The 13,121-nt window shown below is 57.7% G+C and overlaps 1 protein-coding gene across 1 annotated transcript in view; it reads left to right on the top strand.

Moving 5' to 3' along the window:
- TPH2 (tryptophan hydroxylase 2) overlaps positions 1-13,121 on the top strand; it is an 81,808-nt gene that overhangs the window by 9,247 nt on the left and 59,440 nt on the right. Inside the window, exon 5 of the mRNA XM_041757047.1 lies at positions 2,168-2,235. Within this exon, the coding sequence (XP_041612981.1) occupies positions 2,168-2,235 (68 nt within the window). The remainder of the gene's footprint in view (positions 1-2,167; positions 2,236-13,121) is intronic.

Raw genomic sequence — 13,121 nt, 5'->3', positions numbered from 1 at the left:
CCCCTGAAAGTGCTTCTTAAAAATGCAGTTCGTGGGGCCCCACCGAAGCGGCTCAATCGGGGCTTTCACGATGGACCTTGGAATCTGCCTGTAGAAGGACTTGCAGGACATTCTGAGGAGCTCTCGAGCTGAGAACTACCGCCCGAGCTCAGCGACTCTCCACCTTGGCCTTCCACTTTGAGTATGCGGGGGATCAGGACAGAAATCACTGGCGCGGGGTCCCTCCCCAGGGTGCTTGAATCGTGACCTCGGGACGTGACCTCAGGATCCTGACCTTGGGATCGTGACCTCGGGATGTGACCTTGGGATCGTGACCTCGGGGCGTGACCTCGGGTTCGTGACCTCAGGCCGTGGCTAGCTTTGGAGTAGTCCCGCAGGCTCCCTGGGGGATTCCAGTCTCCCCGGGGTTGAGCCCCGGGGCAGCCGGCACACCCTCGCTGCACCCTTTAGGGTGCTGGCTGGTTCTTAACGCAACAGAGGAAAGGACGGGGTGCCCAGACTCTCCGGGACGAGGGCCGCAGGGCTTGCCCACTTGGGGGAGGCCTGGTTCAGTCTGACTCTCAGGTGAGCAAGGGATGGTTTCTCGGTGCACCTGTGCCCCAACACGGCGTGGGGGGGGCGTCCCCTCTGCTGGCTGGTAACCTTAGCCCTGCCTCTAGGCCGGGACGGACGGCCAGGGCCTTCTGTGTCCCTGCTGCGCCCAGTGGCTGGCCAGTGTCCCTGCACTGTTGTGCGGGTCCACGGGGAGTCCTGGGGTCGCTGGGCCCCCCTCTGCATTGGCGTAATGACCGCCGCGCTCGGCTAACGAGGCACCACGGGCCTGCCCGGAAGAGGAGCGGCTGTTTGCCAAGGAGAGACAGGCGAGAATCTTCTGGAACATGGCAGACAACGGTGCTCGCAGGATGCTGCCTGGGGGCAGGGCCCGGGGAGCAGGGCCCTTCCCTTCCGCGCTGGCCTGCTTGCCTCCTCGGCGGAGCAGGGGCAGCCGGGTCCCAGGTTTGCCTCCAGGCCGCGTGCTGCTGCTAGCAGGCGGACACCCAAGCTTTCCCTGGAGCGGGGGACCTGTTTCAGGTCACAGATGCAATTGTGAGCCTGGTGGCTTGGTCACGACACTCGTGGAGCGTGTTGCAAGGCCTCGGAGCCTGCCTGGGAAAAGCAGCGGGAAAACTCCTGGTTCAGGGAAGGAAGGGCCGGGCCCTCAGGGGGCTGCCCCGGCTGCGGGGCTTTGGGTGGCTCACCGCAGACAGCGATGCTCCTGTGACACAGCGGCCTTGGCAGGGGACTTGCGCCTCAGCCCAGCGGGCAGCCCCACGGCCACTTCTCCGTCAAGGGCGCAGGAGGCCGGCCCACCCAGGTTTGAGGCTCCTGCGTGCAGAGGCAGGGCAGCCATAGCCGGGTGACCTAGGACTTCAAGGGCCCGGGCGCTCCCTCCTCGGAGCCCCTGTCCCCACCGCCTGTCCTGCCCTCTTTCACGCGGTGGCCACGGTGTCGCGGTGGCCCTTCCAGGTCGCAGGGTTGCACACAAGTCACATGGCAATGATTCCTTCTGGGTTTCTGGCAGTTGGAAGGAAGCCCCAGAGGTGCTGATGGAAAGTACCTGCAGGGAGAGAGACGGAAGGTGAGCTGAGGCCAGGAGCATAGGGCGGGATGCTCAGGCCCGAGCTGAGGCCAGGAGCACAGGGCGGGATGCCGCAGCCCCGTGTGAGCGCAGCCATGGGTCCAGTCCCGAGGTTGCCAATGAGGCAGCAGCAAGTGCGGAGGCCTGGGGACAGGGCACGGGAAGCCCCAGAACCTGTCCAGGCTGCTCCTTTGGGGGTTCACTGATTATCCTGAACGACAGAGTTTTTGAGGGCGGGCACGTCCTGGCCTCACACACGACGGTGGCACTTGGGTCACCCTAAGGCCACTAGGTCACCCTAGTGACTACGCATGTGCCCCTGTTCCAATGAGCGGGGTGCATGAACTGGTGACCCCAACAAGCGGCTCAGTGCCCCCCACGTGGCCCCAGTGAGTAGGGCCCGCGGATAATGGGGGTCATGGGGCTGGGCCGGCTGCCTGCGTCCCCTTGGTCACCCCGCGGCTCCTGTGGCTCCGGTGCACCTGCTAGGCCTTTGGCGCCCACCGCTCGGCCCCTTTGCTAAATAACCGGATCTTTCCTATGTTTAAGGGATTCAAGGACGACGTCTACCGGCAGAGAAGGAAGTACTTCGTGGACGTGGCCATGGGCTACAAGTAGTAAGTACCGGAGTGTGGGAGCTTGGCCCCCATCCTCACCGCCACCTGCGGGCTGCGCACCAACTACGGACAGCACTTGCTGCGCAGGCGGGTGGAGGCAGCACAGGTGCCGGAAGTTCCCTGGGCTGCCACAGCCGCGTGACGTCACAGCCACCGCACCTGCCGCCGCGCAGGCCCTGGTCACCTGCTGCTAGCCGCTCCCCGCCGGCCCCCGGGCCCTCCGCGCGGGTGGGACCTGGGTGCGAGTCTCACCTTTGACTCTGCCTGTCGGGGCCCCTTCCACGACCAGCCCCCTGTGCCCCCTTCCACACCCCCCGGTGCCCCCTTCCACACCCCCCCAGTGCCCCCTTCCACGCCCAGCCTCCCGGCAATAGGAGGGGCCCTGCAGAAGTGCCCCCGGGGGTCACGCCAGCACCTTCATGGAACATACTTGTGTTTGCTTCTCATGGAGGTGGAGGGTCCCTGCCACGTGGGGGCCTCGGGGAGAGCCCCACCCTGACCCAGGCCGCGGGGGTGAGGCCGGGGCGCAGCGGGTGCAGGGGGTGCGGGGAGCCGGAGGGGCTGGCCGGCCTCTGTGTCCTGCGCTCCCATTAGCGGCACCTGGACACCTGCACCGGGCACCCCCTTGTCGGCTCAGGAGCAGCCGCGGGAGCCTGATCTCGGGGCAAAGCCTAGATCCTGCCCCACAGGAGTCGCTTTATTTTACTCGCGAGGAGGTGGGCAGCCTGACTGTCCCATGGGGCAACTTTGTCCTGGGTGAGAATTTCAGATATTTTGTGTGTCTTGGTGTTTTAGAGAATGTCACTGGTGGCTTTTTCCCTTTTTCCTCTTTTTTTTTTTTTTTTTTGTGGACTATGGCACACAGGGGCTCAAGCTGAGTTGAGGGGTCCCACCTGACACCCCCGCTGGGTCACCGGGTGGCTCCCTCTGGCTCCCTGTGTGTCTGGGGCTCTCCCCGCACCCTCCAAGCCCCAGGCAGCCTTCCGTTCTTTCTCCACTGCTTTTATGACCCTAAACACCAGGACCACTTGGCCCGCGCTTTTCCACCTGTGTCTGCTCCATTTTTGTTCTCCTCTGTTCCAGGCCACTTTTTTTTTCCTTTAAAGATTTTATCTATTTATTCCTGAGAGACACAGAGGGGCAGAGACACAGGCAGAGGGAGAAGCAGGCTCCCTGTGGGGAGCCCGACACGGGACTCGATCCTGGGACCCCGGGGTCACGGCCTGAGCCGAAGGCAGATGCTCAACTGCTGAGCTCCCCACTACTTGATTGTGAAACTTAAGATTGGCTCCCTTGATTCACAGATTGTCCCCGGGGAATCGGGTCGTACGTGGGTCGTGGAAGGGGTGCATGCAGGACGTGACAAAAGCTCAGAGCTGGGCAGAGCTTTTTTCTTTAGGGGGAACCGATGGATAAATATGGGTTTTACACACAGGTAGTATAGGTATTACGCGACTGGGAAGAGGCGTGTGTTTGTGCACGTGAAGAATCTCATTAGCACGGCGATCAAGGAGCCGCTCAAATGTCACTTATTTCTCCTTGGTGGAGCCCAGAACCTGGGCCAGGCAAGCTGAGCCTACTGGTGGGGTATCTAGGAGTCAATGCCTTTCACGGGGCCTCGATCCTGGGGAGACTTTTTGTTTTAAAGAAAACACGCTGATATGGGCAGAAAAGCGAAGGAGCGTAGAGGCAAGATGATGGGAGTGTCCGGCTGCCGGCTTCCCGTAGCTTAGGTGCCGGATCTGCAGAAAATCAAAGTAAACACTAGTGGTTGGAAATGGTGGAGACTTTTTTTCCTGCAAAAAGCTTTATTGCTTCCTTTTGGTCCACGACCTAGAAGTTCAGGGTGGTTGAGAAGCTGTCTCATGGCTGCGGGGACAGGCTTAGGCTGAAGCCCTGGCACCGAGGGGGATGTCACAGAGGCCTCTCATAGGGTGAGCCTTTGGAAGGGATACCCTCCCCCCCGACCCCGCAGCCCAGCCTGGGGCCGCCGCTCTGCAGAGCTGGCCAGGTGGTTGCTATCTCCTTGCTGAGCTTCAGCTGCTCCTGTAGGAGATGGTTCTCCGGAAAGTCACAGAGCCGGGGGACTGTGTGGGCAGAGCTTGGGCATGCAGATCCAGAGGGGCCTGCTTCACGCTCTCCTCCAGAACCGTGGCAGCTTCCAGGGGATGGCTTCTGTGCATCCTGGAGGAGGGCCTGGCTGCCATATGTTTGCCTCCTCAAGAAGCACTGGGCACCCTCGTGCTTCTCCGAGGATGGGGAAGCAGCCCATGCCTTCCAGAGCCGCACCAGCGTGGTGGAACTAGAGGCGCAGAGAGAGGTAGGTGTGGGAGGCCTGCAGGTGCATGCTGACCAGGCCTCCACCTCGGTGGGACAGTTCTGACCAATCTGGGAGCTCATGGTTGGTGGGCAATAAGGAAGCTAAGCTCAAAAGATGGTGTTGGCTGTTCCAGAGGCAGAGGGTGGCTGAGAAGATGGTTCCGAAGGTTATTAGCTGGAAGGTAGGAGGCTCAAGGGGCGTCCCTGGGTCTGTTCTGTTGAAACACTGTTGGAGCAAGACACAGACTTGCAGGAGCCCCAGCTGGAAGGGGTGGGGACTGTATACAAAGAAGGCACTGGATGGAGCTAGAGCATCCAGGCCCCGTTTACAGGGCTGGGGAGTGCTTAGGTTCAAGGGCCCTGGCTCAGTGACTGGATGTTCCAGAGGCTGAGGCAGGCAGGGAGCTGCCAATTCATCATTTTCCGGGGAGAAACTACTCTCACATGGTTCACAAAACTCCCTGCTGTCGTGACCCCGGGTAGGCTAAACATTAACCGGAAGGTTCTGTGGTGGCTATAGGGTCAAAGCAAAGGGTGTTTGACCAAGACAGTCTGGAATCCAGGGCCACGATGGCCCTCTCCCTGGGCAGTGCCAAGTCCAGGCTCACCACCTCCAACAGCCAGGAGATTAAACACAACAAAACGCTTAAAGCCTTGGGGCCAGACAGTCTGGGGCTCAAGTCTTGATTCCACTGCCTCCTCACTGGGTGCTCAGCCTCACTGTGCCTGTTTCTTCCCCCAGAACGTGTGTCTTGGCACCTCCCAGGGCTGTAGGGAGGATTGCCAAAGAGAAGGCACATGCTGTGCTCCACACAGGGCCTGGTGCACGAGCTGGGGTCGGAAGCATCCCTCAGTCTTATTGCCTCTTGCCCTTTGGCACAGGCTCTCTTCACTTTCCAGTTGAACTATTGATCAGTTCTTTGCCTATGTCAGCGCCATTGCTTATGGGGCCACTGTAACGACTCCTGTAGCTCACGTGTCCCTAGAAGTCATCAGAAGCCTGTGCTGGAGCTTGCGTGCACATCAACATCCCTCTCTATGGAGAGATTTTAGGACGCAGCCGTCTTGCCATTTGCATGGGGCGGGGCGGGGAGCTGCCAGAATGCGGACAACAGATCAGTTGCCTTGGTGCTTCTTGTAGGTTGGCGGGAGACGAAGGTGCCCATCAGGCGTGGTTAGATCTGGGAAGCACAAACCCAGGACCTGTGCAAAGTGGAGAGAAACGAATCATTCCCGGTGCCTTTTATGCCAGTGCTGCTGTGGCTCCTCTGAGTAGGAGTTTGAGGATGGTTGGAGGCTAATAGGGCGTGCTTGGGTGCGCGCCGGAGGCAGACGGGGGGCTGCAGGCTGGGCTTGAGTTAGGTGCCGGTGAGCATGGGGCCCCCGTGCTACCGAACCCCAGGTGGGCCTGGCCCACCGTCTCCAGCTGGCTATGCCGTAAGTTGGGCATCCTTTTAGTTCACGAAACATAAAGATGCGATTTAATTGAAATAGGGGCTTTTCTAGTGCTGATGGCTTTCCGAGAGAGCAAAGGAAAAACACGAACACAATAGTTACTTAAAATGAGCTCATTAGAGGGGCTGCTGGCTGCATGTGCAACCTGATTTCCCAACCCAAAGCTTGGAACTGCTGGTCCGAGGAGCAGATTATTTGAGGCTGGAGTGGTCCTAAAAATCCAGCGGGTGAGGTCCCCGCAAGTACGATTTGCTGATGCAATTAGGGACCGTGCCAACTTGCGGAGAACAATTCGATTCCCTGTTAATAATATGGTTAGGCTTTTTGGGCCCCACGTGCGTCAAACATACGGTCGGAAATACAGGGGACGATGGAGTAGGGACGTGTGGGGCTGTTGGAGGGACTGCAGGACGCAGTCTGGGTGCCCGGGGCCGAGGAAGGGGAGGGACAAGAGGCGACATGCAGGAGAACAGGTGTTGACACCAAGGCCGGGGCGCCCCGTGCGGGACTCGCGTGGAAGGCTGTTTCCTGTGATGGTCTTGCAAGGATGAAGCAGGGGGAGAATCAGCGCGAGCGGAGAACATGAGAACCTTGCAGTCTGGGACGGGAACCTAGCAGGCTCCAAGGGCGGTGGCCACCAGCCCAGAGGTGGAGGGCAGCCTGGCAGTGGCGTCTACAGGGCCCACGCGGCATGGGCCGCTTCCATGCAGACTCTCTATAGACGCCCGGGGCAGGGGCCTGCAGGCTCCTCTGGATCGGGGGTCCAGGCACTGGGGATTGGGGTCCGGGTTTGCCAAGGGTCTGGGGGTCCCGGGGGACCCAGGTGCCTCCTTGCCAAAGCTGTGGAGGAAAGGCTCGTGGGCGCACACACGGCCTCCGTGGAAGGCCCCAGGCACCAGCGGCCTGAGCGCCCCGCTGTGAATTCGGGTGGGAGAGGATGCACGTGGCACCTGGTCCTGGTGCAGCCCAGGAAGGCGCGAGGCCGCAGCTGGGGGTGAGGGCGAGGGAGCGGGTGGAGGTCGTGAAAGTGGGGGTGAAGGTGGGGGGGCTCGGTGGCGTCTGCGGCCACGGGCGCCTTCCTACCTCAGCCTCGGCCCTAGCTTTGCCGCCTTTCTGGGGGCCTCACAACTGCCACATTATTGAGGAAGAATCGGGAATGCATTTTTTTTTTCCCAACTGGCTGGAAATAAGCACATTTTTCTTCGCGGGCCTAGGACGACGGTTCCTCCCCGATCTGCACGCATATTTGATTATATCTTTGGAGGGAGTGGTGGTAGTTATTTCAATCCGTCTTCCTCTCCTGGAAAGAGGCCCCGAGCTCTGGCTTTAACTGTGCCACCCTTGTTCGCTTCGATTGATTTTGAATATTGTCGTGATTGTCTTTCGTTATGAATGCACTTTGTTCCGGCGGAAGCTGAGGCGGGAGGTCCCCTCACGTCCTTCTCTGGTGCTGCTCCCTCTGGGATTTGTGTGTCGGACGCCCACGGTCTGAAATGTAGTTAGGGCAACGCGGGGTCAGCGAGTGAGGTCGCCGAGGCGTGTGCAACACGCCCGCCCGAGTTTGCTGAAAGTCGGAAAATCCCCTCATTTGCCACGACAACCCGTCTGACTTCAAATTCAGGGAGAGGTGCTTGAACCCGTGGCTTGGCCTCGGTTCTCCCCTCCGTGAAATGGGGACATGACCTCTCCTTTCTCCTGGGAGGATTCTGAAGATTAAACCAAGTCGGTGGAGCACTGGTTCCAGCGAACTGCACTCTTATCTCTCTCCAAACAATAAGCACAGAGTGTAGACCCAAAGCCTGGGCTTTACTCAGCCCCCTGGCCCTCGTGGCGGGCCTTCCTTGCTTTTTCTAGTTTTTCTTTCAATATGAGAGGCCGGGTGTGGTGTGATTAGGAGGCCCGGAGCTGCGCCAGACGGCCTGGGGGAGGATTCCAGCTTTCAACACTCGCCAGCTGAGTGACTCCGCCAAGTGATTTGTCTTCGATGCCTCAGTTTCCCTTCTGTACACTGGGATAACTCTACTACCGCTTTAAAGGATTGTTATAGGGACTAAGTGAGCTTAAATAATAACAGCACTTAGAACACTTAGGAGATGCGTAATTGCTAATATTGTTATAATTTTTCTTCCTTCAGCTGGTCTCTCCTTTTGGTCTACCCGCGTGCTCCAAATCCCTCTCTTTTTAAAAAGATTTATTTATTTATTTTAGAGATGGAGAGAGTACGTGTGAGAGCCTGGGGAGGGGCAGAGGGAAAGCATCTCAAGCGGACACCCGCCGAGCGTGGAGCCCAACGGAGGGCTCAATCTCACAAATGACTCCAAAACTGAGCAGCTTAAAGCGACAGGCATGTCCTATCTTATGAAGTTTCTGAAGGTCAGGAATTAGGGAGGCGCTTTGCTGGGTGTGTCGGGATCAGGGTGTCTCACGAGGCTGGAGTCATGAAGCCTCTTGACCAGAGGAGGCCAGGGCTGGAAGATCTGTTTCCGATCTGATCATTCCCATGGCAGTTGGCTGGAGGCCCGGTTTCCTTCCCACACGGGTCCCTCCGCTGGGCTGCCAAGTGTCCTCAGGACGGGGCACCTGGCCTCCCTCAGGCCGGGTTGTCCAGAAGGAAGCATGCCTCTTCTAATCTAACCTCTTGACGTGCTCCACTGGCTCCGCGGCCCGGCCGTGCTGCACTGCAGGGGCCACCATGGCACAACCCAGGAGGAAGGCTTCCCTGAGCACCTGCGGGGAGCTTGGCTACCATATGCATTGAGCTTGTGCTCCATTTTGTCTTCAAGACCCGGTCTATCCGCTCCCACACGGGTGCTAAGGTATGAGGAGCAGAAGCATCCCTGTGAAAGCAGCGGTGTGGCACCATTTGCGGCAGAAGGTCCGATGTTGGAGCTAGATGGAGCTGGGTTTGAACTCCCGCTCCACCACTCGTGCTCCGTGGCCGTGAGCACTGACCTGGTTTCTCTGCATCTCAGTGCTCTTTTTTTTTTTCCCTTAAGATTTATTTATTTGGGAGACAGAGCAAGGGAGCACGCACCCCTGAGCAGAGGAGGGAGGAAGGGCAGAGGGGGAGAGCATCTCATGCAGACTCCTTGCTGAGTGCAGAGCCTGATGCAAGGCTCCATCGCAGGACCCCGAGATGGTGACCAGAGCCAAAATCAGGAGCGGGATGCTCAGCCAGCTGGGCTGCCCGGGCATCCGTGCTCTTACATGAAAACGGGCACAGTACTTATGTACCTTGTGTGGTTGGGAGGAGGAGCAGTGGTCACGGGCCCAGGTGCTGGCTCATACAAGCTGCGGTTGAGTCTATGACAGATACGATTGCTATGATGATGGATCGCGTGGCTAACGTTTCCTTGATTCCATGTGATTATATGTCAAGCTCATTTAAAATGAATAAAAGACCTTTAGGGAGTGAATGGATCATGGACTTTCAGGCTCCATGGTCGGCTGGGTTAAAGGAGCTTTTCACACCTATAAGCATGTGTGCATGTGTGTGTGCATGTGTGCACCTTTCAGTTGCATGTGACTCAGGCACACAGGTTGCTTCATTAATTGAAAAACGGGCCACCTCCCAGGCCTTCCCGGGCCTTCCCAGGCCGGGGAGTGTCAGCTAAGATTAGAGGGGGCAGGGGGGCGGGGCAGCTGGCCCGCATCAGATCAGTCTCTGAATGGCTGCTGGTGGGACCCCTCACCTGGTGTATTTGGGTAGTTTTAGCTTCTTTTGGTTACACTCCCGCCGAGCGCCAGACACCGTGTTCAACACTTGGCTTATTATGTTCTCTCTATAAGCTCACAGAAAGCCTTTGGGGCTACTGCCATCTTTTTTTTTTTTTTTTTAAGATTTTATTTATTTACTTGAGAGAGCGCATGAGCCAGGGGAGGGGCATAGAAGCAGACTCCCCACTGAGCAGGGAGAGAGACTCAATCCCAGGACCCCAGGATCGCACCCTGAGCTGAAGGCAGATGCTCAAACGCCGAGCCACCCAGGTGTCCCTTTTTTTTTTTAACTTAAACAATTTTTTTTTATAGCGAGTTAGCTTTTGTTTGCGCCACAGGATTCGTGATGCGGAGCCTTTCTTGGGGGGCCCTGGCCATTACACGACTTGCAGAACCGTAACTGCGGAGGCCCCACCTCTCCACCTTCCCAGAGGTTTCAGTTGACCTTAGCATTTCTCATTTCGTGCGGGAAGAGCCATGATTTATGGATCCTGCTTGGTTTCAGGAGGCAGCTAAAAGAAATCTGTTACTAGCAGGAGTTGTGAACGCCACACTGCCTATTTTTGGATAGGCGACTCTTAATTGGAAACATCACAAATAGAAGGTGGCAGAAGGATGAAAGGGGAAAGTCATGCTTTCCTAACAGGGGAGGAAACTGAAGTCGGGGTTGCAACTTTTTGTCCTGAATTTTGTTTTCCTCACTCGTCTCGTTGGCAGATGGTCACCTGGATGAATTGTGGGCTCCGTTGTGACGTGGGACCAAGCTTGAATTTTTTCCCCCTTCTTGAGAAAACCCGCCAAATACGTTTTCTCCCCGACCGAGCTAATTCTATCCTGTTCCATTACCCTCCATGGATTTGCTTTCCCAGGTTTTGAACGAAACGGGGATCTACGTGGCTGTTTGGGTACTTTGTGGCTCCTGCATAGACACCGGCCGTGGAGGCTTTAATTTCTCTGAAATGGAGAGGTAAATTGAAGAGTAGAACAAATCCAAATATTTGTGGTGCTGGGGTCATTTCCCTGACAGCTGGAATGGATTCCAAGGAAGGTCACGTTAGGGTCTCCCAAGAGTGCCTCTTCTGCAGAATCTAAATATCTTTCTCTGCTCAAGAGGCCCCCCCATCCCCATCTGCATCCCGTCCCCCGTCCCCATCCCATCCCCCTTCTTTTCAGTCTCCGTGGCAGCTTCAGCTTCCATTCGACCGCGCTCAAGTTGAAAACAAGAGCAACAGAATTAAACGACCAGATGTTAAGAGTTTTTGGGCTCACTACAGCGTCCTCCGCGTTCCTGGGGTGCGCAGCCCTTGGAAGGATTTGGAAGATGTCAGGCTTTAGGGAACAGTCATTTCCTTGCCAAGCGTTTCTCTTTACCTGAAGTTCAGCTCAGTGGCTGAGAGGAAGGGGGCCTGAGAGCGGAAAGAAAGACAAAAGAGAAAATCGACTTGGAAATTTCCACCTGTTGGGCTCGGTGGGCTTAGATGTGCGCGAGTGCCCCCGGCGGCTGCTGTGTGGTTGTAACGTGGTGCCCACAGCTGGGGAAAGCCCGAGCACAGTGCGGCCCGATGTCACTTACGGACAAGGACTGGGGTGGCACCCGGGTGCAACGCTGATCGCCGGGAACCAGGTATGAGTCTTTTGCCTTAACATGATCTCTGTGAGCGTGAAGGATTGACGTTGCTCTCCGCGAGTCCCGGGGTGGTGAGTGGGTCCATCCAGAAGAGCGCTCGGCTGTCATCTCTGGACCTGTTCCCGACCCTGCAGGGGAGTGATGCAATGTCCCCCCCTTGCCGCTCGCTCACCTGGAGGGGGCATCCGGCTGCACTGAGCAACTGTCGGGTGTCTGGGAGCCTCACGGGTGACACCACGGGGTCTTCCCAGTGTGGTGTGGTCGTCCCAATGCCCTCGTTTTCAACTCAGGACATGGAGGCCAAACTCAGTGCTTCACATGCGTCAGGTGCCTGGGACCCCGCACCGAGGTGCGGTGGTTAGGAGGGGCCTGCAGAGCGGGCCTTCCGTGGCCGAGTCCCTGCGGCGCTGCTTGCCACCATCGGGTCTTATCGCACGGCGTGTGAGCCTCAGTTTCCTTTGCCGTCAACCGCTCCACAAGGTGAGCATTACCTGACACCCTCCCTGTGATGTGCCCCCGTGTTCCTGCTACCGGTGAGTGGATGGGTGGCGGCTGGTATTAATTCCCTTGGGGCCGTGAACTGCAGGGCACTCACATTCCCTCATCGCCACTGGGGACTTCGGACCTCCTGGTCCCTATGGGTCAGGGTGCAAGACATGTGGGATTACAGGCAGGGGTGCCTTGGAGCCCCCAGCCTGGGCCCCATCACCCCGAGCCCGCCACAATCACGGTGCATGTCTGGATCACATTCCTTTGAGCTCCGCTCCCTGGTGGGTTGAACACGGGCCTAGCGATGGATGTGAGGTCTGAAGGCGCGGCTGCTCGGGGCTACTTGCACAATAGTTTCAGCAGAAGATCCATCCTCTAGAATGAGAGGAGGGCTTCCTGCGAGGTGAGAAAGTGAGGGAGGCCCTATCCTGGGGTGCTCGGGACACATAACAGCACGTAACGTCCAGGAGTTAGATCCCCCTCCCACGGGCTCCCAGCGCCCGGGGCTGGATTTGCATTATGTCTCGTAAGCGCGACCCCGATCTTAACAGTGTGAACAAAACCAGCCCACGTGCTTGTTGGCTACCATCTGAAGGTTCCTTGGGGCCCGTAGACTCATTTGCAAAAAATTCACGTGTACAAAACTCCTTTGCAAAAGCAAATAAAATACGTGATGGCAAATGCTCTTTACCTGGCTGGCCTAGGGGAGCCGCTGAGCCCGAGCCTGCGCCGCGACGCTCGCTCTGTGGAGTCACGTAGCTGTCCCCGCTACCCGGGCTCACGGAGCCCCTTGACGAGGGTCGGACAGGTCGGGGGAGTCTGAAATCTTGACGTGACTCAGATGGTTCTTACGTCCCTGAGCTGACCCGCGGGCCTCCGTTTTGAAAGACGGCACTTGGCCGTCGTGCTCTGCAGCTCGAAAACATCTCTGGAAGTTTGTTCCTTAAGACGCGCAGCGAAGGAAACAGCTCTGCGGTCGGCTACGTTTGGCTTTCGTGTCCCGTTGGGTTTGCACATGCTGCTGTCTTTGCTCATGACAATTGTCACGAGTATGATACACCGAGGGAGCCCCAGTTAAGAAAATCAGACAAAAAGGAACACTTGACGCCTAAAGCCCGTGGCACAGAGGGTAAGTGGAAGCTACCGGAAAACCGAAAATCTCCAAGTTTCTGGGCTTGCTTTTTCTGTAGCAGTAGAAACATGAGGCTGGGAGGACGTAAGGCAGGTGCGTATCTGTGACTTTGCGATACGCATGGCTTTGTGACACGCGGCTACGATT

This window comes from Vulpes lagopus, chromosome 5 (assembly GCF_018345385.1).
Source record: "Vulpes lagopus strain Blue_001 chromosome 5, ASM1834538v1, whole genome shotgun sequence".
NCBI classification, from domain to species: Eukaryota; Metazoa; Chordata; class Mammalia; order Carnivora; family Canidae; genus Vulpes; species Vulpes lagopus.
This window is presented reverse-complemented; position numbering and strand designations above follow the sequence as displayed.